The sequence below is a fragment of the Zonotrichia albicollis genome, chromosome 16 (genome assembly GCF_047830755.1).
Source record: "Zonotrichia albicollis isolate bZonAlb1 chromosome 16, bZonAlb1.hap1, whole genome shotgun sequence".
NCBI classification, from domain to species: domain Eukaryota; kingdom Metazoa; phylum Chordata; class Aves; order Passeriformes; family Passerellidae; genus Zonotrichia; species Zonotrichia albicollis.
The window spans coordinates 13,929,547-13,953,044 of record NC_133834.1 but is presented as its reverse complement, the minus strand read 5'-3'; the positions used below and the strand labels follow the sequence as shown (position 1 = coordinate 13,953,044).

Genomic DNA, 23,498 nt, shown 5'->3' with positions numbered 1-23,498 from the left:
TGAACTACCTGAATCAGAGCAGTAGGGAATGCTGTTCCTCATTAATGGAATTTATTATTTATTTCTGTTCTTGAGGATCCCATAATATAATGTGCAAGACTTGTTTATAAAACTTTGGAAGTCTTTAGTAGGGAAAAGTGCCTGCATGTATGGGATTGATAAATATGGAAGAGAATTGCCATTTTGTTGGGAGTGAGATTGTGGCAACAGCTGAAGTGATCATACAACCAGTGGAGTAGTGTCAGCTTAATTTGTCCTCCCTTTTTTTGTGTGTACTCTTTAAAATCATGGATTTTGATCTAGATGTCCCAAAAAGCAATTTGTATCATACCAAAATACCATTTGAGTGAGAAAAGCAATGATCAGCCTCAAAGGGGTCACTGAGCCCTGTTGATTCAAGTGCTTTTAGCAGAATTAATTGCTCCATTTTATTGGTATTGTTCTCATTTCATCCAGGTAGATAAATATTAGATGCCATCCTGCTTTCCTTAGTTGTCTTTTTTCCTCAATGATAGGCATTCTTCCCTATTTAAAGACACTGTTCCTAAGGAAATAAATGTAATTACACTGCAGAGATGTTCAAAGAGCTCTCCAAGTTATCATTATTTTTCAGAAAATGTATTGCCTTTTTTTGTCCTTGTCAGCCACTCCTGAAAGAATCATGGCTGTTGCCATGCCACTGTTGCCAAGTGGTGGCATAGAAATCTGAAATTATTAACACTTTCCAAATCAATTAAGGATCCATCAGAGCAGGACTGTTTGCACACCGTGGCCAGGAGAATTCCTGTGCCAGCTCTCAGGACATCTGGTCACCCCTGCCCTCTGCAGTGGGTTTTGCTGGAGGAATCTTGGCTTGGAAATAGCAAGCAAGGTTAGAAAGGAGGGAGGCAAAATTATGCTCAGTCTCTCCTTTGAGGAGAAAAGATTCATTCATGTTGAAACAATTGATTTAATTGGATTCTTTGTAAGTTTTGAGGGTTTTTTTAATGCTACAGAATATGTATGATCATGGGCTAGAGTTGTTCCCATATCCCTATTTTGGGAATATCTCTGCTGTGATCTGAGTGAATCCAAGGCTGTGTTTGCCTCTTGGAAGTGAGGTTTTTACCTCTGATCAGGAAAACCCTTTGCAGAGTTTTACTTAATGTATTTCTTTGGGGATTTTTTAGGGGAATCAAGAGAGTAGGAAACAAGGAGGGCAGTTTTCTAACCTTTCTGACTTCCATTTCCAGTTTTCAAGCCCGAGGAGCTGCGCCAGGCTCTCATGCCCACCCTGGAGGCTTTGTACAGGCAGGACCCAGAGTCCCTTCCCTTCAGACAGCCTGTGGATCCCCAGCTCCTAGGGATTCCGGTGAGTTGGCATTAAAAAACCCTATAAAAATATTCTCCTAATTTTATTTATTTATTTATTTTTAAATATTCTCCTATTTTATCTTTGCTCGGGTAAACATTTTCCCTTTTTTCATCATCTTGAAAAACCTAAAAAAATTGAAAAAATTCATGTTTTTCACCTTTAAAAAATCGGGTTTTTTGGTGTTTTTCCAGGATTATTTTGACATTGTGAAGAATCCCATGGATCTGTCCACCATCAAGCGCAAGCTGGACACAGGGCAGTACCAGGAGCCCTGGCAGTACGTGGATGATGTGTGGCTGATGTTCAACAATGCCTGGCTCTACAACCGCAAGACTTCCAGGGTCTACAAGTTTTGCACTAAGCTGGCAGAGGTGTTTGAGCAGGAGATTGACCCAGTCATGCAGTCCCTGGGCTACTGCTGTGGGCGCAAGGTGGGTGTCCCAGTGTCCCAGGGAGTTCTTCCCAACAGCCCAGCTGCAGTCAGCACACAAAGCTTCAGCTTGGGGACTTTGTTTTTGAAGTAGAAATGCTGAATGGAAGGGTTGTAGGAAGTTTGGTTTTGTTATAAATATGTTCAGAGCTAAAAAGGTAAAATTTAAAATACTTTTCATGTTGTGCATTCTGTATTTGGAAAGAATAGTAACTTCAGATTGAGTAGAAGAAGGGCTCGTTCTTCTTTCAAAAGTGCCTTCCCAGTTTGGATTATTCCATGGAAGGCAAGATTGGTCACTAGCAAGAAGTCCAGGGTGAGTGGAGCAGAGGGTTCCTCTGCACTGGGGGCTGTAAAATTCCCCTTTTCTGCCCATTATAAACAGGAGAGTCCATTTAAGTCATATTTTTCTGCTCATCCAGTTGCCTTGAGAAAGGGGTAAGGGGTTGTGGTTTGGGGTAGGGTTGAGTTCAGGAGGAGTGTGAGGTTTTCTGTTTCAGGCCCACTAAATGCAGTGATGAATGATTAAGGCTTTCAAAAATAGCAGCTCTGCCCTTCTGTTATTATTGTTGTGGTTTTCTCCCTCAGAGGACACCTTCTTTAGGTATAAGTAATATTAAAATAATTCCCTGGTTTCCCATGTCCATAAAGCAGAGGTGAAAGGGGCCAGCTGCTTTTAGAGTTGATGATTGTCACCAGATTGAGAGGGCAGTGCTGGTAAATTCACAATGGCTGGATGGCTGTGGCAGTGTCCTCTGATACCCACAAGCATCAGTTTGCTTTGCAGACCCCTGCTGAACAAAATCTCCCATGGTGAAGCTGCTTTTCTCCCTTGTTTTGCAGTATGAGTTCTCTCCCCAGACCTTGTGCTGCTATGGCAAGCAGCTGTGCACCATTCCCCGGGACGCTGCCTACTACAGCTACCAGAACAGGTAAGGCCCTGCACCCAGGATTGCCCTTTTTCAGGAATTCAAATCTCTTTAGAGCTCTCTGCACATGCAGAGGATGAGGAGGATCTTTAACTCTTCCTTCCCTTTGTCAGCCAAGTCAGGCAGAAGTTGTTTTGTTGTCTTTCCCCGCTGTCCTTTTGCAGGTGACTCTTTGTTTCTCTGTGCTGCAGTGTGAGGCACTCTGTTCCTCAGGGCTTGCCCCATGAAATGCTTCTGTGCAGGTCAAGTTGTCCATGTTTGCCCTCAAATTAGGAGCAGGACTGCAGAAAGGCACTGGGAAATCTGTTACCTTGTTCTAGGAGAATTGTGAAAATATACAGGTTTCTTTACAAGTTAGTGCCAGAATTTGCCAAGTAAAGGGTGCAGTGATTGATTGCAAGATTTATGTTTCCCCTTCCTAGTCTGTGCTTCATTATATTTAAATTAGCTTGGAAATAGCATTAAAAACTACCCAGAGACTCCATGAAAAGCTGTGAAAATTCAAATTTCTCTCATTTTTAAATTAATATTAGGATGTGGTATTTCTATTATTATTAATAAACAATTGTTAGATTAATTTTCCATTTAATGCTTAAATCGCCAGTGTTAAAATCGCAAAGCAAACTCAAAACTTGGCTTTAATTTTGATTTCTTAGATGATGTGTGTCTTCCTCCTCAAATAAAATACACAATAAAAATGGGCTGAGACAAAAGCTTTGTTTTAAATAGGGAAAAGGAAGTTATGAATTGCTTGGCAGCCTCTAAACCTTGCCAGCTGTGAAGTCACAGAACCAATTCAGACTTGCAGCACTTGTATTTCATTTTTGGGCCATCCCTTCTCTCCAAACATGCTCTTGAGAAGCTCTCAGCCTGTTGGGCCCCACTCTGGAGCAGCACAATATGGGAGAGGGAAATGTGTCATCCACCTCGTGTGGGGGGCCTTGGGTGGCCTTTGAGAGGCAGAAAGTATTGACAGGCAGGAATAAATTCATGAGCTCTCATAAAAGATTTTATACAGCCACTCTGGACTCTGAAAAGTCAGGCTAAAGAGAAATAAAACAATTAAAATGTATTTAAAGAGACACTTCAGTACTGGCATTGGGGGAAAATAACCCATACCCTTAAATGCTGGTAAAATTTAAAATACTTTTCATGTTGTGCATTCTGTATTTGGAAAGAATAGTAACTTGAGATTGAATAGAAGAAGGGCTCGTTCTTCTTTCAAAATGCCTTCCCAGTTTAAGTTTGTGTTAAATCATTTGGATTATTCCAAGGAAGGCAAGGTTGGTCCAGGGTGAGTGGAGCAGAGGGTTCCTCTGCACTGGGGGCTGTAAAATTCCCCTTTTCTGCCCATTATAAACAGGAGAGTCCATTTAAGTCATATTTTTCTGCTCATCCAGTTGTCTTGAGAAAGGGGTAAGAGTTTGTGGTTTGGGGTAGGGTTGAGTTCAGGAGGAGTGTGAGGTTTTCTGTTTCAGGCCCACTAAATGCAGTGATGAATGATTAAGGCTTTCAAAAAGGTATTTCTAAAGATAATCACCATATTGTTAAATAATAGTCCATTTTGCATAGAAAGCCCCTTTTCATCAGCTCTAAACCACTCAAATTTCCTGGGACAGTGATCTTCAATGTTCTTAAACAAGTAATCAAGTGAAAAACAAATTCCATGCTTCCAGCAGACCTTTAGTTGGTCAAATGTTCTTGAATTTTCCATGTACAGAGCAGGCAAAATTGACAAAACTATAAAATATGCACTTAAAGTCCAGAGTATCACATGACTAAATTACAACTGAGAATATTTAGACACCATTGAATAAATGAGCTCAGGCACTACAGTTCAATCATTAAGGTAATTATTTGGTATAGAACCATTCAGACTCCATAATAAGGCAGAAATTCAGGGTGAAGTGTTGAGAAAATGTGCTGCATGTGTGAATATCCAGTTGAGAAAACCAAGTGGTGTTTCAGGTCAATGCTGCCATCCAGTTATGAATTTAGAATTGCCTTTGCACTGAATTACAGTGGGGAATTCACCTGTTCCTGTGAGATTGAGCATTTTCTGGACTTTGCTGTTGAACCATAATGTTGCTCTTTAATAAACAGGAGTCCCCTGAACAGTCTGCATTTGAAAAGCTTTTCATGTTTGATGTGTTGCAATAAGTGCATTCTTTGGGGTTTCTCTGGCTGCTGTAACTACAATATTGTGTGTTTTTTTTATGGGTTTTGCTGAATATTTGTGGTGACATGCAAAAGGCAGGTCTCTGTTTCTGAGGGTCCACATCCATAATAAGTTACAGCTATTGCTTCACCTTGGTTATTTTATGGACAAATGTTCATGATCTTTAGGTGATTCATTTTCACTGTACTTCAGTTTTTATTTCCTCATTTTAATATCATGGATTAAAGCTTAGAGTGCTTTGAAAGCCCATAAGTTATTCTGAAAATGGATCAGAATTAACATTTTCTGGGACTGTTTAAATGTAGCAAATTATTAATAGGAGCCTTGGCCATGGATTTTTCTGCCTTCATTCTCCTGTATTTGGGTCCTCCTGATGTTCAATCCTTCCCAATCTGACTCTTAAAATGACAAGCAACTGTGTTAGTAAGGAAAATAGTGGTGGGGGTTTTTAATTTAAGAAAAATTGAAAGAAGCACATTATAGGAAAAAAAGAAATGGACGATGTGTGAAAGGATATAAACCTCTGAACCTCTTATGTTTGGATTTTTAAAAAATTCTTAGCTAGTATGTTATCAGTTTAGGGATGGGGTGTGAGGGGCAAGGGAAGTCAGTGGAAATGAGATGTGCTGTGTCCGTGCACTCCTGAAAACTGAAACCCTGCCACCCTCCTCTCTAATAACCACAGTGTATTTATCATGCCCAGGGATAAATCAGTGGAATACATATGTTTTCCCCCTGGCCTTGCTGTGTTGCATTCTCAGCTCCCAGAGCCTGTTTTCCCTGGGAGGATGCTGTGTTTGGTGCCAGGGGGTGCCCTAGGAGGAGCTGGGTTTCAGGGGGGTCAGGCTGGCAGGGCTTCCCTGGCAGTGTCACTGGGCTTGGGTGAGCTGGCACCAGCCCTTCCCAGGGCTCCTGGGCCCTCCTGCCCCTGCAGCTCCTGCAGCAGCTTCCAGGCTTCAGGCAGGGCTGGTGGAGCATCTCCCCTGGCCAGCATGGCCCCAGTGTGTCCCAGCAGCAATTCTGATCCATGCCATGCCGTCAGGGCTGTCTCCAGGCCAGGAGCTCTCTGGGACTGCATTGAGGTGTCCGGGGTGGGCTGAGGGGGCAGAGCTGTCCCCTTGCTCAGGCTCCACCCTGGGGTTGTTGGTTCATTGTGACCCTGAGTCCCCTTGGTGCCTGTGACATCCATCCCCACGGCTCTGGTGTCTGAGTACTAAACCTGCTCCTCCTGTGCTGCCATCGCTGCTTCCACTCTCTCACTCTCCATAAAGCTCCTTTATTTTGATGATCCTTTGTGGCCTTCCTGCATTTTACAGCTGTGGCCTCTCTGTTACCTTTGTTCATGTGTGAATTCATATCCTTTCCAAACATTTAGCCTCCTTTTTTATTTATTTTATTTTTTTTATTTTAGTGACCCTGACAACTTTGGTTCCAGTTCATCTGAAACAAACAACCAAAACAAAACCCAAAACAAAACAAAAACCCCACCAAGCACACCCCCCCCCTCCAAAATCCATATAACATTGATGTTATTTTATTTTTTCAAATGCAGATTGTATTTTCATAGAGTTGTATTCCAATTTACTCAGCTTGGTTTGGTAAACTGCAGAACTGTTTTTGCTGAGTATGACTTGGATTGGCTCTTGGTCTGGTGACCAAAAATTGTACCTATCCTTATGTTCAATTTGTAAAGCTGAATTAATTCCACATCCTGAATGTACCTGATAAATATATTGTATGTATGTACAATATTTCATGTTGTTCACATATATACATATATTGTATTTATTTATATAAATGGCTGGAAACTCTGACCCATAATTGCATTTCTGTTAAATGTTTGTCTAGAGTATGGATTTGGTTTCATTTATATGAAAGAATGTTAGCTGAGCAATTGGTCACATTTAATCTTACAATCAAATTTTGAATTTATTATTTTTATGGATTTTTTTCAATATCAAGTGTTTCTGCTTTTGCAGTTTTGACTCACAATCAGTAAATGCTTTCAGCATATTTCCTAATTACTTAAATCTGTAATAAATGTCTCCTTAAAGCTTGTTGACAGGCTCCTTTTTACTCAAACAAAACTCGATCAGTCGCAAGCTTGGAATCAAAGAGAATTTTTTTTTTCCCTGAGCGATGCAAATCAAATCCAAATTCTTCAATTTGAAGCCTGTACAAAGGTAGCTCTTGGTGGCTCCTGCCCAAACCCTGCCCAGCTTTGGGCAGTGAGGCCCAGCACTTGTTACAATGTGTGAAATGAGACCGAATGCTAATCTGTGCTTTGCCTTGGCTTTCTGCTCTGTGTTGTCTTGGTGTTTGCGTCTTACCTCTTACGTCTGTGCTGTTTGTTCCCTCCCCTGTTCTCTAATCCTGCCCTCCCCTCCCTCTGTGCTCCTCATTGTCCACACTGACCCATCAATCAACCAACAACGTCCCCCCTTCCGTCGTGCTCCTGGTGATCTGCCCTGCCCTGGTTGGTGGCTCCGTGCTTGGGTGGCTGTGTTTGTGCTGGACCAGCTCACCCAAATATGGCCTTCTTGCTGACAGGTATCACTTCTGTGAGAAGTGTTTCACTGAAATCCAGGGGGAGAATGTCACCCTGGGTGATGACCCTTCCCAGCCTCAAACGTAAGTCTCTTCCTTTCCTCTGCAGCCTGAATTTGGGAGTGGGGCAGGGGGAGGGTGTGCTGGTTTGGGGGTAAAAGCCAAACCTGTGGGTGGGGAAATGCTTTATTCCTTCTTAGCAGAGGATTTAGAGGGATGGGATTAAGAGCTGCTGGGTCTGTTACTGTGCCCAGCACTGCTGCCCATTCCCGGGGTGCAGAGCCTGGGTAATGTGTTTAGAGGGGAGCAGTGGAAGCTGTGTCAATAAATGTCACTAATCCATCACCTTTCTAATGCAAAACCTCAGTCTAATTCTGATAACTCACCTTCTGAAGCACAGCTCATGTTTCTAAAACCAAAGGCTTGCCTCTAACCTGGCCAGAAAAATCAGATTTGAGGCTTATGAGCTGGTTTGGAAGGTGGCTGCTTTACTGACAGTAGCTTCCCTTGTTCTTTATGATTTTAATTTTATGTGTAGACTTGGATATCTCTTGCTTTTAATTTACACAGAAAGTGAAATGGGAAAAATATTTTCTGTAGCTTAAAATACAATTAACTGAATTGCTTACTCTGACCAGAAAATAAATACTGAGGTGCTTTCTTCAGAATTGAGGTTTGCTGCAATTCAGCAAAGCATGATATTGTGTGAGCCTCTGGTGTGAGGGTGCTACTGAGTTTTCATATTAACTCTTTGTCTCTAGAACCATCTCTAAGGATCAGTTTGAAAAGAAGAAAAACGATACCCTGGATCCAGAGCCGTGAGTACCAGGCTGTTGTTTTCCCTTCCAAAATCTCTGTGCTTCCACTTGTCCTTCAGCCAGCGGGGCAGAAATGGGGCAGGGAGTAAAGAACTCCTCTGTACCCCCATCCCTGCCCAAACAGACTGCAGAATCCTTCCCTAAAATTCATGGCACAGCACCTGAAGTGGATTTGCTACCCCAGAGGACCACAGGAGCCTGTTCCACAGACAGTTCCTGGTTCTGTTATTTGGGTAAATCCAGGGCTGGGAATGGCCCTCCCTCCTCCAGAGCTTTCACTCTGCACTGCTGGGACACTTCTGCATTTCCCCTGGTGGTTCTAAACCACATTTTTCTCTTCCCTGGGTGCTGTGCCCACCCAAAGGCCAGGGCACCCTGTGTGAGCCTGGGGAGGCTCAGGGGGTGCCCAGCTGAACACGGGGTTGCTTTCCCTGCAGAGGGATTTTATCAGCCTGCTCCATGTTCTCTGGCAGTTTGAGACACAACACAATTTGATTCCTTTGCTTATCTTTGCAAATTTTAAATAGAGCTCCTCCCTAGCCTGGAAGGCTGGACTGGGACAGACCCCAGTGCATTTGGCTTCTTAACCTGCCCTGCACTCTGGAATGGGAAAACCTCTAACAGTTTTCCCATCTTGAAAAAGAATTCTGACATACAATTTTTTGACCAGGAAATAAAAGATAAATACAAGACTACAGCAGAGCCATGCAGGCAAGGACAAGTTAATACATGTTTTTTTGGCAGGGTGGCTCATGAATGACTAGTTCTTACATTTACAGTAAGTTGAGCAACCATTTATTCAGCTTGTGGTTGTTGCAGCAATTCAGAATTAAATCTGTGGAGGTATTGTTGAGAATTCTGTGAAACTGGGACTCTGCTTAGAAGAGGATAGAAAAGATCCAGAAAAAGTTGTTCATGACAGCCCCTTTCAGATTTTTAAACCAGCACATTCTGCAATTTATATATAGGTATAGAAATATATGTATAACTTATACATGGATTGATAGATGTACATCTGATTCTATTCTGAGTATTTCTTTAAACTTAAATGTAAATTGGACCTGATGAAATTGATTCAGCTCTTAGCAGAGGAATGGCAACTCCTTCTTTCATTCTGAATTCTGGAAAATTACTTACCTAACACCAAAGGTAATTTGCTGCTGTTTTTTTCTCTTCAGGTTTGTTGACTGCAAAGAATGTGGTCGGAAGATGCACCAGATTTGTGTGTTACATTATGATATTATTTGGCCTTCAGGGTAAGAAATGTTTGTTAGTTTTTTACCCCTTGTATAATGAGACTGATGTAGTTTATGTAATTAAAGACTTTCTTCCTTTGTTCTTCAATATGTGGGCACAACCTTTTAAAGAACTGGGTACAAAGGGACAAAGCATTTCTAAATAAAATACTTTTTTGTGTGATTGGGGTCTTAGTTCAGTATATTCAGATGAAAATGTATATATTCATCCACACAGATCTGTGTGGTTTCTTCCTAACTCTTAACCAAGGGCAGCTGGCTGGAGGGGAGTTTGTGTGCACAGAACACAAATGCAGGTGTAACTGCTTGGCAGAGTTAAACCAGCTTTAAATCCCTCAAAAATGGAGTGAAATAAGCTGTTCAAAGCCAGGGAAAAATATATTGTACTCTGACATTTAAATTACATGTTCAAACATTGGGTTTAAGCTCACCAATAATGGGTTTATGCTAAATTTTTGGCTTTTTTTTTTCCTCAATAGGTTTGTCTGTGATAATTGTCTGAAGAAAACTGGTAGAACACGCAAAGAAAACAAATTCAGTGCTAAAAGTGAGTTTGGTATTCCTGTTTTTATCTTCATCTTCCTCCTGCCACCCCTAATGGGTTTTTGATTGAGACTTTGTGTTGTCATGACAGACAGCACAGGAACATTTGCAAAATGGGGAGCAGCACAGCCTGAGGCTGTTGGAATTTTAATCAACATTTGAAAGCCCTGCTGTTTGTGTGTTTGTGGTCAGTCTTGTTGCTGCTTGGTGTGTTTGACATCCCTGTCATTGTTTTCTAGGGTTAAAAGCAGAAAGGGACAGATAGGAGGAGCACAGGGCTGTGTGTGCTTCACTGGCTGCATTCAGCCAGGTCTCCACCAAGGGTTGGAGCTGTAGTGACACAATTGTCACCTCTGTGCCCTTCCCATAACCTGGAGGAACCAATTGTGCTGCTGCCAAACACCAGAGTGTGGGGAGAGCTTTTCTTTTCTTGCCTGCAGAACAGGGGTGGGGTGAGAACTGAGTCTCTCCTTGCACTGGGTGCTCCTGGCAGGGCCCATCCCATGGGCTGGTGGAAGTGGGCACTGGGGAGAGGCCCAGCAGATGCAGCTCAGCTGGGCTCAGCCTCCAGAATCCTCACAGGGAGCACAGCTGGGACATTTGTGTTCATGCAGGTCAGGTGGGGCAGGAGAAGGGGCTGGTGTGGAAATGCAGAGTCAGTGCAGAGGGCAGAAAAATAAAGTGAGTGTGGACACCAAGGGGTGATTCAGGCACTTGAACAAACACAACTTGCAGGGACATTTCATTCCTCCCTTGATCCTTCCTTTAGCAAGATGAGCTTTAAGCTCCCTTCCATTACTATTCCATGATTCTACAAAATAAAATTTTAAATGTATCAATCCCTTAGAAAGTTAAATAGTCCTTTGAGTATATGAGTTTTTTCCCCAGTATTGGACATTACTGGGTGATGTTTTACCTGCAAACTTCCAAGCTGGGATAAAGGCAAAGGTTTTGCATTAAAAATGTGACTTCTTGAGAGCTTCATGTGTGGTTGATTGTGTAACAGGAGATGTGAGGGGGTGATTTGCAGGTGATGATGATGATGATGTGTGGGGCATGGTGGGTTCCAGCAATCAGAGCAGTCTCTGGAGTAACCTGATGCACTCCAGAGGATTTTGTTAAAGAGGCACAAATTAGTCTCATTAAAGACAGATTAAAATTGGAGAACATTAATAAAATGATGAAATCCAACTGTAGCGTTAGACACCCATTTTAAATGGATTCTCTTCTGTTCTGTGCTAACTTTACAGCATGTATTGATGTAAATTTCCTTAAAATAAGTGTGTGATTCCCTGGATATCTGCAGTTGTTGTGTGGCTCTGGTTAAAGTTTGAGCAGCCATGTAGTTCAAGGTAGCTGTTCTGTTCTGGACAGGAAATAATGGTGCTTTTTCCTTTCCTCCCTGGGGATGTGAGTGCTGCTGCCAGCTGGGACCCTCTGGTGGGCTCAGCTCTGCAGATCAGCTTTCTCCAAAAGTGCTCTGGTGAGAATGCAAGAGCAGGGAAGGGAAAGCAAAGTCTGTTCTTGTCATCAAAACCTTGCTCCTGCTGCTGACCTGAAAACAAACTTAAGCAGTGAGAGTTTGAAGCATTATCATGTTCCTTCTTAAAAAAGCATTTTCTGCCCAAGTTGCCATCAATTTTTCTCCACTCTCTCAAGCCTGATGGCACAACTGCTGATAACCAAGACAGCACATCCCTCAGCTCTTGTGGAACATTCATGTTCCTAATGGACAGTGAGTAAAATTGGTTATTTTAACTGATAGCCTTCCAGATATAACCAGTGTGCAGCTGGGTTCTGCTGGAAAACCCTGAACTTCTGAAATATTTATTTTGCTAAGAAAATCTACAACTATTACCTCACCAGTAGCCAGTGCAGAGGGGTTCAAAGACAAAAGATATCCTGACAATAATTCACCCAAAGCAGTTTGCTGACAAGGAGTCACAAGAAGGAGTTGGAGTTTCTTCCTCTCTGTCCAATTACTCACCACTAACAGAGGCCTGGCCATGGCTGCTGTCACTGACCTGTGCTGGGGGTTTCTCCTCAGCACCTTGGCTGCCTTTCCCAGCTTTGCACTGCAGTTTTCACTGAGCTTTGAGCTTTTGTTAGAGGTGCATGTGTGAGAACTGTCCCAAGAACCAAAACCCAACTGCTTTCTAAAACGCCTTTCACTCACATTCTAAGAGATCAAAATATGCAACTGTTAGATCCTTTGCTTACAGTACATGTAATTTTAATGCTGCCTAGTTCTTTTATCTCCTCATCTGGACTTTTTGGGTTTGTTGGTTTCCAAGCTTTAATGCATAAGGAAGGAAGAAGATATTCCTTGGTTGCTTAGCATTGGGAAGATGAAAAATGAAAACACAACAAGACAAGTAGAGTTAACTCCAGTGGCTTTCTGAAAATGTTCCCACTCAGCAGCTGAAATATGGAGCCCTTTCTTCTTTTTCTGTTTGTCTTCAGAGAAATGAACAGAACAAAACAATCCCCTCATAAAGAATTTTATATGAATTTCTGTGAATTTCCTTTAGAGTCATCCCCCTGCTGTTACATATGGAAATGCCAATACAGTGCATAGGAGTGGGAGATCCTGGGAAATGCTCATTGTGTTGGAATTGGTAAAGGACATGGTGTTTTTACTTCAAACTGCCTTTAAATTGCATTTTTTAATTCAAATTAATAATTACTCCCAGGTAAATGATATTTAGACTGTGTTGTGCTGGTTATGACCACAGAATCTCACTGGACAAGGGGACAAGCTAAAAGATGTAAATCAAGATTGCTGCCTTTGGCAATTTCTGTAAACTGATTGTAATTAAACTGCCAGAGGGCAGGGCTGGATGGGATATTGGGAATTAGGAATTGTTCCCTGTGAGGGTGGGCAGGCCCTGGCACAGGGTGCCCACCCTGGATCCCTGGCAGTGCCCAAGGCCAGGCTGGGCAGGGCTGGGAGCAGCCTGGGACAGTGGGAGGTGTCCCTGCCATGGCAGGGGTGGCACTGGATGGGCTTTAAGGGCCTTTCCAACCCAAACCATTCCATCATTCTATAAAATAAAATGTTAAGTGTACAAATCCCTTAGAACGTGAAATAGCCCTTTGAGTATATGTGAGTTTTTCCCCAGTATTGGAGCCCAGAGTAATTTTTAGCACAGATATTTCACTGCAGAACTCTGTGTGCAGGCTCAGAGTCAAGGAGGAACCAAGGGCCTTGTGTCAGGAGCCAAATATCAACTGAAAAATCAAGTAACAGAGAGCAAAAATTAAATGCATTTTATTAAAATGAACATCTGTGGATTACACCATTACTTTGGAAAAGACAGCAGATTGACCATAAAGTGAAACAGAAATATGAGTGGTGAAATAAGTACAGCAGGATAAGGGAAATAGTCATAAATCTTCAAGTCAAAACAGTGGGGTCCTTCTGCTTTCTTAATTTAACCCAAAGTCATCATGATCTGTGTAATTTGTTGGGGATTTATTTGAAAACCATCACATCCTGTAAGACCACAAACCCAGCTCCCCACAAAAGGCAATTGTGGATGTGGAGATGGAGTGAGGGCATCTGGACAATCTGTGGGCTTGAACTGCCCAGGACCTCCATCTCTGGGCAGGAACTATTTAACCTTGGTGTGCAGATTGCTGCAACTGCAGCCCAAAAGCTCTCTTGAAAAGAAAAGCAAAAGCAATGAAATCTCCATTGAAGTCAAAAGGCTTTTCATTTCTGTTGATTTGCTTTGCCTTGCTTGAAAAGGTGTGGCATGGAGCCAGGTCTGTGAAGTGATGTAATCTCTGTCAGCCAGCCAGAGTGGGGCTGGGAGGAGAAAACATTGGCAGGGCTCATCAAATAAGGCTGAAATTGAAAAATGCTACGTAAAGCTGCCTTTGTTAGCTCACTTGCAGGGTAACTGTGGCACTCCAGAGGGTTCAGCCCCAACTGTGGGGTGAGGAAAGCAGGGGGGGGGTTTGTTTCTGAGTTTGCATCTCTTCATTTTGACTGTATAAATCAAACCATCCCATTTTCACATGGAGGTAAAACAAAAGGGGAAAATCCCATTTCCTTGCAGGGAATGAAGCTGCAGCTCTGGAGCACAGCACAGCCCGAGCTGAGCAGCTCCAGGGTTAACATTTCCTTGCTTGTTCTCCCCTTGCCTTGCAGGGCTGCAGACCACACGTTTAGGGAACCATTTGGAAGACAGAGTGAACAAATTCCTGCGGCGCCAGAACCATCCTGAGGCTGGAGAGGTCTTTGTCAGAGTGGTAGCAAGCTCGGACAAAACAGTAGAAGTTAAACCAGGAATGAAATCCAGGTTAGTCCTGTTCATTATAATGAATGTAATCATTTTTATTTATTTTATTTTGAAGTCTCCTGGGGGGCTGTTGTAGAATTGTGCCAATTTGCATCTTAATGCCTTTGCATATTTTTGAAATTTGGACATGTTTAGGATTATGAAAGGTTAAAAAATGTAGAGGAAATGACTGGTTTTGGGACATCCTTGCTTATAATACTGGGACTTTGTGTCACTCCATCTTGACCGTGACCACATCTTGGTTACAGAATTCATTTGTTTGGAGCAGTTGCTGAGTTCTGTTCTTACTCTTCCTTCATTTTGTTGTGTTTCTAGAAACACTTCCACTTTCAGGAGTAATTTCTAATTTGCTTCATTATAAACGAAAAGCTTAAAAGCTGTGAAGTATTTTGGGTTAAATTCATAAAAAGTGTGTTTATGTGACATCACTTCATCCTAATACATCGCATTTTCTGCTCTGTAGCCTATTTAAAGGCTTGTGGTCTCTGAGGATATTCATGTACTCAATGCTGGCCTGTTCAGCCCTGTGTTCTGTATGGAAACAGTCTTCCCATGAATTTACAGGAACAGGATTCCCTGCTTTACTCCAGCTCTGATCTGACCCCATTTAACTCCTGCCTAAAATCACAGAATCACAGAATTATGAAGTTGGAAGAAACCCCTAAGATCATCAAGTCCAACCTGTGCCCTCACACCTCAACCAGGCTACAGCACCAAGTGCCATGTCCGGGCTTTTTTAAACACATCCAGAGATGGGGATTCTACCACCTCCCTGGGAAGAGCATTCCAGTGCTTTATTATTCTTTTGGTGAAAAATTTCTTCCTAATATCCAACCTGTACCTTCCCTGAGGTAGCTGGAGGCTGTGTGCTCTGGTTCTGTCAGAGACCAACCCCAGCTGTGTGCAGCCTCCCTTCAGGAAGGTGCAGAGAGCAATAAGGTCACCCCTGAGCCTCCTCTTCTCCAGGCTGAACAGCCCCAGCTCCTTCAAACGTTCCTCAATGTTCCTAAGGAGTTAAAAATAAAATTGACAATAATCCCCTTGTTCTGATAGCACACTGCTTTAATAATTGGTATTTTCTTTGGGTTTTTTTTCTCCTGCAGATTTGTGGACTCTGGTGAGATGTCAGAATCGTTCCCTTACCGTACCAAAGCTCTGTTTGCGTTTGAGGAGATCGATGGAGTGGATGTTTGTTTCTTTGGGATGCACGTGCAGGAGTACGGCTCGGACTGCCCCCCTCCCAACACCAGGTACCCCCCGGCCTCCTCCCTGAGCCCTGGGCGGCCACTGCACACACCTGGCACATGCATTTCAGTTCTGGGCCACAAATCCATCCTGCCCTAGGACTGCAGGTGACTTTGAAGGGAAAAACAAATAGCAAAAAATGGAATTTATTAGGATAAATGCTTATCCTAATTATCAACTCACACAACCTCCTATATCCATCAAAATAATACGTCCAAAAAAATTACAAAATGTACAGTTATAACAAACAAAAATGTTACATTTTTTGCATTCTGCTTTTAATTTTGCCTCCTGATGTATATTCTTGCTGTGTGTGCTTCACTGGCTGCCTTCAGCCAGGCCTCCATGTAGGATTGAGCTGTAGTGACACGATTGTCACCTCTGTAGGAACCAATTGTGCTGCAGTGCAGGTGCTGCTGCCAAACACCAAAGTGTGGGAAGAGCTAAAGAAACACAGCCCCTCTTTTGCTTTTGAGGACTGTTTACACCACAGGATGACAACTGAACATGCATTAAAACACCATCAGCGTTTCTGCATGCTCACCTAGCGCAGAAGGCAGCTGTCAGTGGTGTTGAGGCAGGCCTGAGTGTGTCCGTGTGTCCCTGCAGGCGTGTGTACATCTCCTACCTGGACAGCATCCACTTCTTCCGGCCGCGCTGCCTGCGCACGGCCGTGTACCACGAGATCCTCATCGGATACCTGGAGTACGTCAAGAAGCTGGGGTGAGTGACCCCTGCCAGGGAAAGGACCTGGGGCTCCAGGGGATTTGCACCTGGGCTGCTCTCTGTTTCCTTCTCGCCTCTCTGAGATACATGCTGCAAACGTCTCTGTGCAGTGGAGACAGAAATTGGGATTTTGTCCCTACGGTGGTTTTTGTTGTTGGGATAATGTCACTGTTACGTTGGATGTGACACACACACACATGATCAGGGCCAAGAAGAAAAAGTTTTTTATTCTGTGTGTTCTCTAGCTTATATACTCCTAACAAAGCATGATCTGAAGTCATTAACTACATCACAAGAACTGATTATATTCATTGATGCAAAAGAATTAATGTCAATGTAATTGGCAAAAGTTTTACAGAAATTGAATAAGGCATATATACATGTCTACTTGTGCAAAATTTTTCCTGTATCTTTTCTAATCTCTTTTCTAATCTCTTTCTTGTCTTCTTCCTTACTATGGATACACTCAAAAGTCATCAATTGTTATTTGTTCTATTAACTCAGCTTTGCTTGCAGGCCAGCTGTCAAGCCCCTCCATGCAATTCCTAAACTGGCAGCATTCATTTGGTCAGATGTTCACTTGATGTTCAAACTTCATTATTCTAGCCCTGGCCTTATCCCTTGTCAAAATATTGCCTCAGCATCTTTGCTACAAAGAAAAAAACGTTAAAAATTTAAAAAATCAAGCCAGAGCTCTGGATTCATAGCGAGTTTGAGTTGGCTTTGTGGTGGGAGTCACAGCTGTTGTTTGTTGTGTGTGACACAGGTATGTGACAGGGCACATCTGGGCCTGTCCCCCCAGTGAAGGAGATGATTACATCTTCCATTGCCACCCACCTGACCAGAAAATACCCAAACCCAAACGTTTGCAAGAGTGGTATAAGAAGATGCTGGACAAGGCATTTGCTGAGAGAATCATTCATGACTACAAGGTTTGTTACTGTTTAATTTCTGATTTAATTCTTATGTGTTCTCATTTGAAGGGAGCTACTGTTGTTTCATAACACCTGGAAAGCAGAGTCATGTTGTACAAAAGGTTTATTCTCAACCAGTGCCTTAATTTTCTTAGATTTTCTTGAGGTTCTGCCTTTCAGGCTGAAAATTCCTTAGGTTTGGTGTCTGCATGAAGGGAAATCTGCAAGAACCTGCCTTTGTGTATTTTTCTTTCACTGCATTTTCTAGGCAAGGAAATATGGAGCTTGTCAAGGTTTTTGGAAGCTGTTTCTTTCTGGTGATTCTGGAGGAGCAGGTGAAATGCTGGACCCCACTAGTGTGAAATAAAAGAGCTCCTTATGACAAGAATGATTTTCATAACTGCAGAACATCACACATGTACCCAAGGAAATGAGTAGAAGGTGGCAAAGGCAGCATTTGCCACTCCTTTCATGCTAAAATGTACAAGAATTCCTTAATGGTAGTGACAGTGCAGGAAAAAAATGGATGTTTTGATGGCAAGTGACAGTTCCTGAGTGTGAGGAGTAGGAACAGCCTCTAACAAGCCTTGTTGGAGCTGGGAAAAGAAATCTGGGCCTCCTGATAAGGGGGCTTTGAAACCAGGGAGGGGTCAGCTGCATTTTCCAGGGGTATCTTGGTATCTGCCATTGTGCCAGGAGCATGGACTGGTGGCTTGATGGGGTCAGGAGAGGCTCAGCAGTGCCTCAGGGTGGAGCAGGGAGTGGGGCTGTGCCAGGGCTGCCAGGCTGGCTCTGGGCTGTGCTCTGGCTCTGCCCTCTCTCTCCTAAGTGATCTTCATTCATTTATTTGTTCCTGCTCTGCTGTGATGTCAACAGGACATCTTCAAACAAGCAACTGAGGACAGGCTGACCAGTGCCAAGGAGCTGCCTTACTTTGAAGGTGATTTCTGGCCTAATGTGCTGGAGGAAAGCATCAAGGAGCTGGAGCAGGAGGAGGAGGAGAGGAAGAAGGAAGAGAGCACTGCAGCTAGTGAAACAACAGAGGTGGGTTAGCTTTGTGTGCCATATTCTCCCTTAGCTTTGATACAGAGAGGTCACACCAGATAAACCAGAAAAGATCATTTACAGCAGACATTCAATCAGAGGTCCCTTTAACTGCATTTCTGTTTTTCTTCTTGGTTCACAAATCCACTGATGGCTTGCTTTGGGTTTTTTTAACAGACTCAGGAGTCACTTATGTCAGTTCAGCATCTCTCTGCTCAGAGAAATGTGTTAAGCTGCTTTTGCCACGCTACATTTGCTTGCAGTCATTTGGCTGAGCTTCTGGTTCACACCTTTGCAAAGCACCTCCAGCATTTGCATTTTGAAAGGTGCTGGAGTTTTCAAAGCTGAATGAAACGTGGCTGTTATTTAAGCACAGGTACTTTGTAGTCATTTGCAACAGCAAAGGGCTGAGATTTGAAAGTGTTTATTGCAAGCTCTGCGTTGGTGGGAAAAGTTGATCCTGATGGTTCTGTTCCTTCACCAACATCCTCTCTTTGTCTATAAAAACCAACCAAGCCAAAAAAATATCCACAAAAAAACAACAACCATGTTTTTCAGGGCCCTGGACAGAACGTCATCATTCATTTTTATTTTCATCTTGATTTTATCTGCAACCAAATGGTCTCAGCACTTTTATGCTGTCCCTTTCACTTGAGATTTGCAGCAAGTCGTTTTGAAAATAAATGTTGTAGGAAAATCTGAAGTCTCATAGATTGAGGTAGAACCAAAAGCTTTACCTGGGGAAAGCCCCCTTGAAGCTTAGATGCTGTGACTGTTTGCCTTCAGTTTGTGTTACATGGGATTGATGTGGAGGATTGCATTTAATCCATCAATTTTGTGATGTCAGAAAGTTGCTTTGTTAAACCTTAGCAGCTCTTTCAAAGTTAATACAGTTTGTGGCTGTGTTTTAATGGAACCACACAGTTAACAGCTTTCACTTGGTTCCTTCTGAATGAATATAACAAGAAGTGGAAGGCAAGGTTTGGAATGAGGCAGCAGCCCTCTCTTGCTAACAGATCAATTCCAGTAAATCAGGGAAAACAGTGCTGTGAGCATTTACTCTGCAGCTAGGAGGGGGTAAAAGGTGTTTGAAAAAGCCCAGAACAATTCACTGGGAGCTCAGACAAGTTGTGGCCTAAAATGAGACAATGCAGCCTTGGTGGGGACATCCCTGTGCTCCCCTTGGTGCCTGGGGACACAGCCTGCACCCAGCCATGGCACACGGGGGTCTTTGCCTCCTAACTCAGGAAAAGGAGCACATTTAAAAATATGAGAACTTCCCCCATGCAGAACCTAAACTGGGTCACTTCATGGAGGAAACTGCCCAGCACTGGGGATCTCCATGGGTGCAATCACCACATGGATCTTGGTGCTGAAATGGCACAGAATCTCTCACATTCTTTGTCCTAAATGTTGTGGATGTGAAGAGAAAGCTTCCTGCCAGTGACCATGTGCTGCAGGTATCAGTCAAAGGGAGAGCAAAGAGCTGGGAAATACTGAGAGTTCTTGGCAGAGGTTCTGAAGGGGTGAGGCTCCCCCAGGAATTGTCCATCAGCATCTCTGGCTGGTCTGGCTGGATGTCAGAATGAAATGGTACAAACACAACCCTACAACTTCTTAAAACAGCTTGGAATACTTTGTACAGTTTGCCAAATATAAACTTGCTAAAGGTGGAGTAGAAAGAAAACTTATCAAACTTGGCTTGTTTGATAAGTTTTAGTCTGTTCTTCCTTTTGGTGTTTAAATTTTAAGATCTCGGTTGGGGCTTTAGGATGTGGAGGCAAAGGAGGGCAGGCTCCAGTTCCATCAGTGGGGGCACTCAAGGTGGGAACATAAACCAGGTCCCTTCTGAATCCCTCAGAGTCACTGAGAGCTCTGTCTGGTATCCCATAAAAGAGTCTCATTTTCATTTCCAAACAGGTTTGGTCAGAAAATCCACAAAATGAGTTAGAGAGAGCCCAGGAGTGGTCAGGGAATTCCTGTCCAAACCTCATTAATGGAATAGAAGGATGGCAGCAGTCTGTAAATAGAATTGCTTTCTGCAATTGGAATATTTTTGTTTTCCTGGAATAAATATGCCTGTGGACAAACCCTGTGTTTGCTTGTACATACTGTTCGTGGCACTTGCTTGTGTATGTGTGTATATTTATATATATACACAAATATTTCACTAGCTTATTTTTAATTTTATGACCAACATTCTAAAAGTTGGAGAGGGGTTTTTCCTGAGCCCTCCCTGCTGAGGGCTTGGGGTTTGATTTTTTAAGGACATGAGAACTGCAGAAGTTATTTCTGTTTTCCCAGGTCATCTAAATAGCATCATTGCTATTTTCACTCTCTTTACTTCCATCTAACATTCAGTGTATGGCCACTGTGCTCTGTGTTGTAACTTGGGCACAAGTGGAGTTTTGGAAATTATTTTTTGGGAGCAGCACATGCAGCTGGAAGTCTGCAGGATGGAGAATAATGTGTTTTGTGGGTTTCAATTCAAATCCTGCATGTTCTTATCTGTGTCCTAGCCCTAAATCTGTTCAGCAAAAACAAACCTTAAATCAGAGCTCAAGCCAGTATGTGACACACCAAATGCACAGTAAAGCAAAGTACTGCACTCCTGGAATTTTAACTCCATATTATTTGTGTCATTTTATCATCAGCTGCAAGATCTAAAGCAGTGGAAGCTGAAGGATGATGTTGGAGAAGGAAAAATAATCAGTGTAAAATGGGAATTTTTTAATATATACATACTTTGAAAGTTTATTTTTAAACAGTGTTTGGATTTGTTTGCCTGCCAGTTTGGCTTTTGATTTTTCCTGGAAGATAGGATATATTTAACACCGGAGGGCTGATTTACAGGCATTGGAACAAAGTTCTATTCCTGACAGCAGAAGTGTGTCACTGTGAGCCCAGTGAATGGAGTGAGCTCTCCAAAGTGTAACATCTCTCCCGTGCCTTCATTGCAGGGGAGCCAGGGCGACAGCAAGAACGCCAAGAAAAAGAACAACAAAAAAACCAACAAGAATAAGAGCAGCATCAGCAGAGCTAACAAGAAGAAGCCCAGCATGCCAAACGTGTCCAATGACCTGTCTCAGAAGCTCTATGCCACCATGGAGAAGCATAAAGAGGTACTGTGGGAATCTGCTGTAAAAAGAGAAGGGTTTATTCCTGTAAATGCAGGCACAGGGATATTGAGAACTGAAAAACCAGGAGGAATAAACCCTGTGCTCGGGCTAGGAATGTTTCTGTTGCATAACAACATATTGGAAGAGATTAGCCTAAACTAAGTTAATTAGCTAAGGTTCTCACTGACCTCTTTGCCTTTTATTCCTCCCTGTTTACCCCCAGGTGTTTTTTGTGATCCATTTGCACGCGGGGCCCGTGATCAACACCCTGCACCCCATCGTGGACCCCGACCCTCTGCTGAGCTGTGACCTGATGGACGGGCGCGACGCCTTCCTGACGCTGGCGCGGGACAAGCACTGGGAGTTCTCGTCCCTGCGCCGCTCCAAGTGGTCCACGCTGTGCATGCTGGTGGAGCTGCACACGCAGGGCCAGGACCGCTTCGTCTACACCTGCAACGAGTGCAAGCACCACGTGGAGACCAGGTGGCACTGCACGGTCTGCGAGGTACGTGTGGGCACGGGGGCACTGCACTGAGTGTGAGGGGATGGTGGCACTGCACTGTGTGCCAGGTACGTGTGGGCACGGGGGCACTGCACTGAGTGTGAGGGGATGGTAGCACTGCAGTGTGTGTGAGGTATGTGTGGGCATGGGGGGCACTGCACTGTGTGCCAGGTACGTGTAGGCACGGGGGGCACTGCACTGACTGTGAGGTACATGTGGGCACGGGGGGCACTGCACTGTGTGTGAGGTACGTGTAGGCATGGGTGCACTACAGTATGTGCCAGGTACGTGTGGGCACGGGGGGCAGTGCACTGTGTGTGAGGGGATGGTGGCACTGCACAGTGTGTGAGGTACGTGTGGGCACGGGGGGCACTGCACTGTGTGTGAGGGGATGGTGGCACTGCACAGTGTGTGAGGTACGTGTAGGCATGGGGGGCACTACAGTGTGTGCCAGGTACATGTGGGCACGGGGGGCAGTGCACTGGGTACAAGGTATGTGTGGGCACTGCACGGTCTGCGAGGTACGTGTGGGCATGGGGGGCACTGCGCTGTGTGTGAGGGGATGGTGGCACTGTGCTGAGTGTGACGTACGTGTAGGCATGGGGGCACTACAGTGTGTGCCAGGTACGTGTGGGCACGGGGGGCACTGCACTCTGTGTGAGGGGATGGTGGCACTGCAGTGAGTGTGAGGTACGTGTGGGCATGGGGGGCACTGCACTGTGTGTGAGGGGATGGTGGCACTGCACTGTGTGCCAGGTTCGTGTGGGCATGGGGGGCACTGCACTGTCCCTGAGGGCTGGTGGCATTGCACTCACTGAGGGATGGTGGCACTACACTGTCCCTGAGGGAAGGTGGCACTGCACTGACTGTGAGGGATGGTGGCATTGCTCTGTCCCTGAGGGATGGTGGCACTGCACTGACTGTGAGGGAATGGTGGCACTGCACTGTCCTTGAGGGCTGGTGGCATTACTCTGTCCCTGAGGGATGGTGGCATTGCACTGACTGTGAGGGGATGGTGGCACTGCACTGTCCCTGAGGGCTGGTGGCATTGCTCTGTCCCTGAGGGCTGGTGGCACTGCACTGACTGTGACATAAGTGTGGGGCACCTCAGACCTCAGCCCTCTCTTGTCCTACAGCTGAGTTTGATGGGGTTTTTGGATATTGCCCAAAGTTCCTCCAAATTCAGCTCATCCTTGTAAAAGGCTGCTGAGCCTTTAGGGGAGGTGGCTGCTAGGTGGGTGCCTCTTCTTGTAGAAAAAGTGACTTCAGTTGCTGGATGTGGAAAACACCAGTGCTGTGGAACAGCTCCTGCTGCATTGTTTATGCTGCTACTGCTCCTCTGCATAGACAAGTTTTAAATTTAATTTTAAAGAATTATGAATTATAGAATGGTTTAGATTGGAAGGGATCTCAAAGACCATCTTGTTCCACCCCTCTGCCATGGGCAGGGACACTTTCCATTTCCAGACTGCTCAAATTTTAGGACCTGTGTTAGAGAGAAGTTATCCATGGGGCTGTACTGATATCCTTGAGGCTTCTTGGAGGACTTGTGTTCACCTCTGGCTGTAGCTGAACAAAAGTAGTT

The 23,498-nt window shown here is 44.0% G+C and overlaps 1 protein-coding gene across 5 annotated transcripts in view; it reads left to right on the top strand.

The window, feature by feature from the left end:
* The window catches only part of CREBBP (CREB binding lysine acetyltransferase), a 99,220-nt gene that overhangs the window by 70,756 nt on the left and 4,966 nt on the right, over positions 1–23,498 (top strand). For all 5 annotated transcript variants that reach the window (XM_074552957.1, XM_074552956.1, XM_074552955.1 and 2 more), the window contains 14 exons: positions 1,233–1,351; positions 1,546–1,785; positions 2,628–2,716; positions 7,443–7,523; positions 8,201–8,257; positions 9,436–9,513; positions 9,993–10,060; positions 14,213–14,363; positions 15,467–15,613; positions 16,218–16,331; positions 17,101–17,266; positions 18,125–18,292; positions 21,253–21,414; positions 21,635–21,916. In XM_074552957.1, the coding sequence (XP_074409058.1) occupies positions 1,233–1,351; positions 1,546–1,785; positions 2,628–2,716; positions 7,443–7,523; positions 8,201–8,257; positions 9,436–9,513; positions 9,993–10,060; positions 14,213–14,363; positions 15,467–15,613; positions 16,218–16,331; positions 17,101–17,266; positions 18,125–18,292; positions 21,253–21,414; positions 21,635–21,916 (1,922 nt within the window). The remainder of the gene's footprint in view (positions 1–1,232; positions 1,352–1,545; positions 1,786–2,627; positions 2,717–7,442; positions 7,524–8,200; positions 8,258–9,435; positions 9,514–9,992; positions 10,061–14,212; positions 14,364–15,466; positions 15,614–16,217; positions 16,332–17,100; positions 17,267–18,124; positions 18,293–21,252; positions 21,415–21,634; positions 21,917–23,498) is intronic.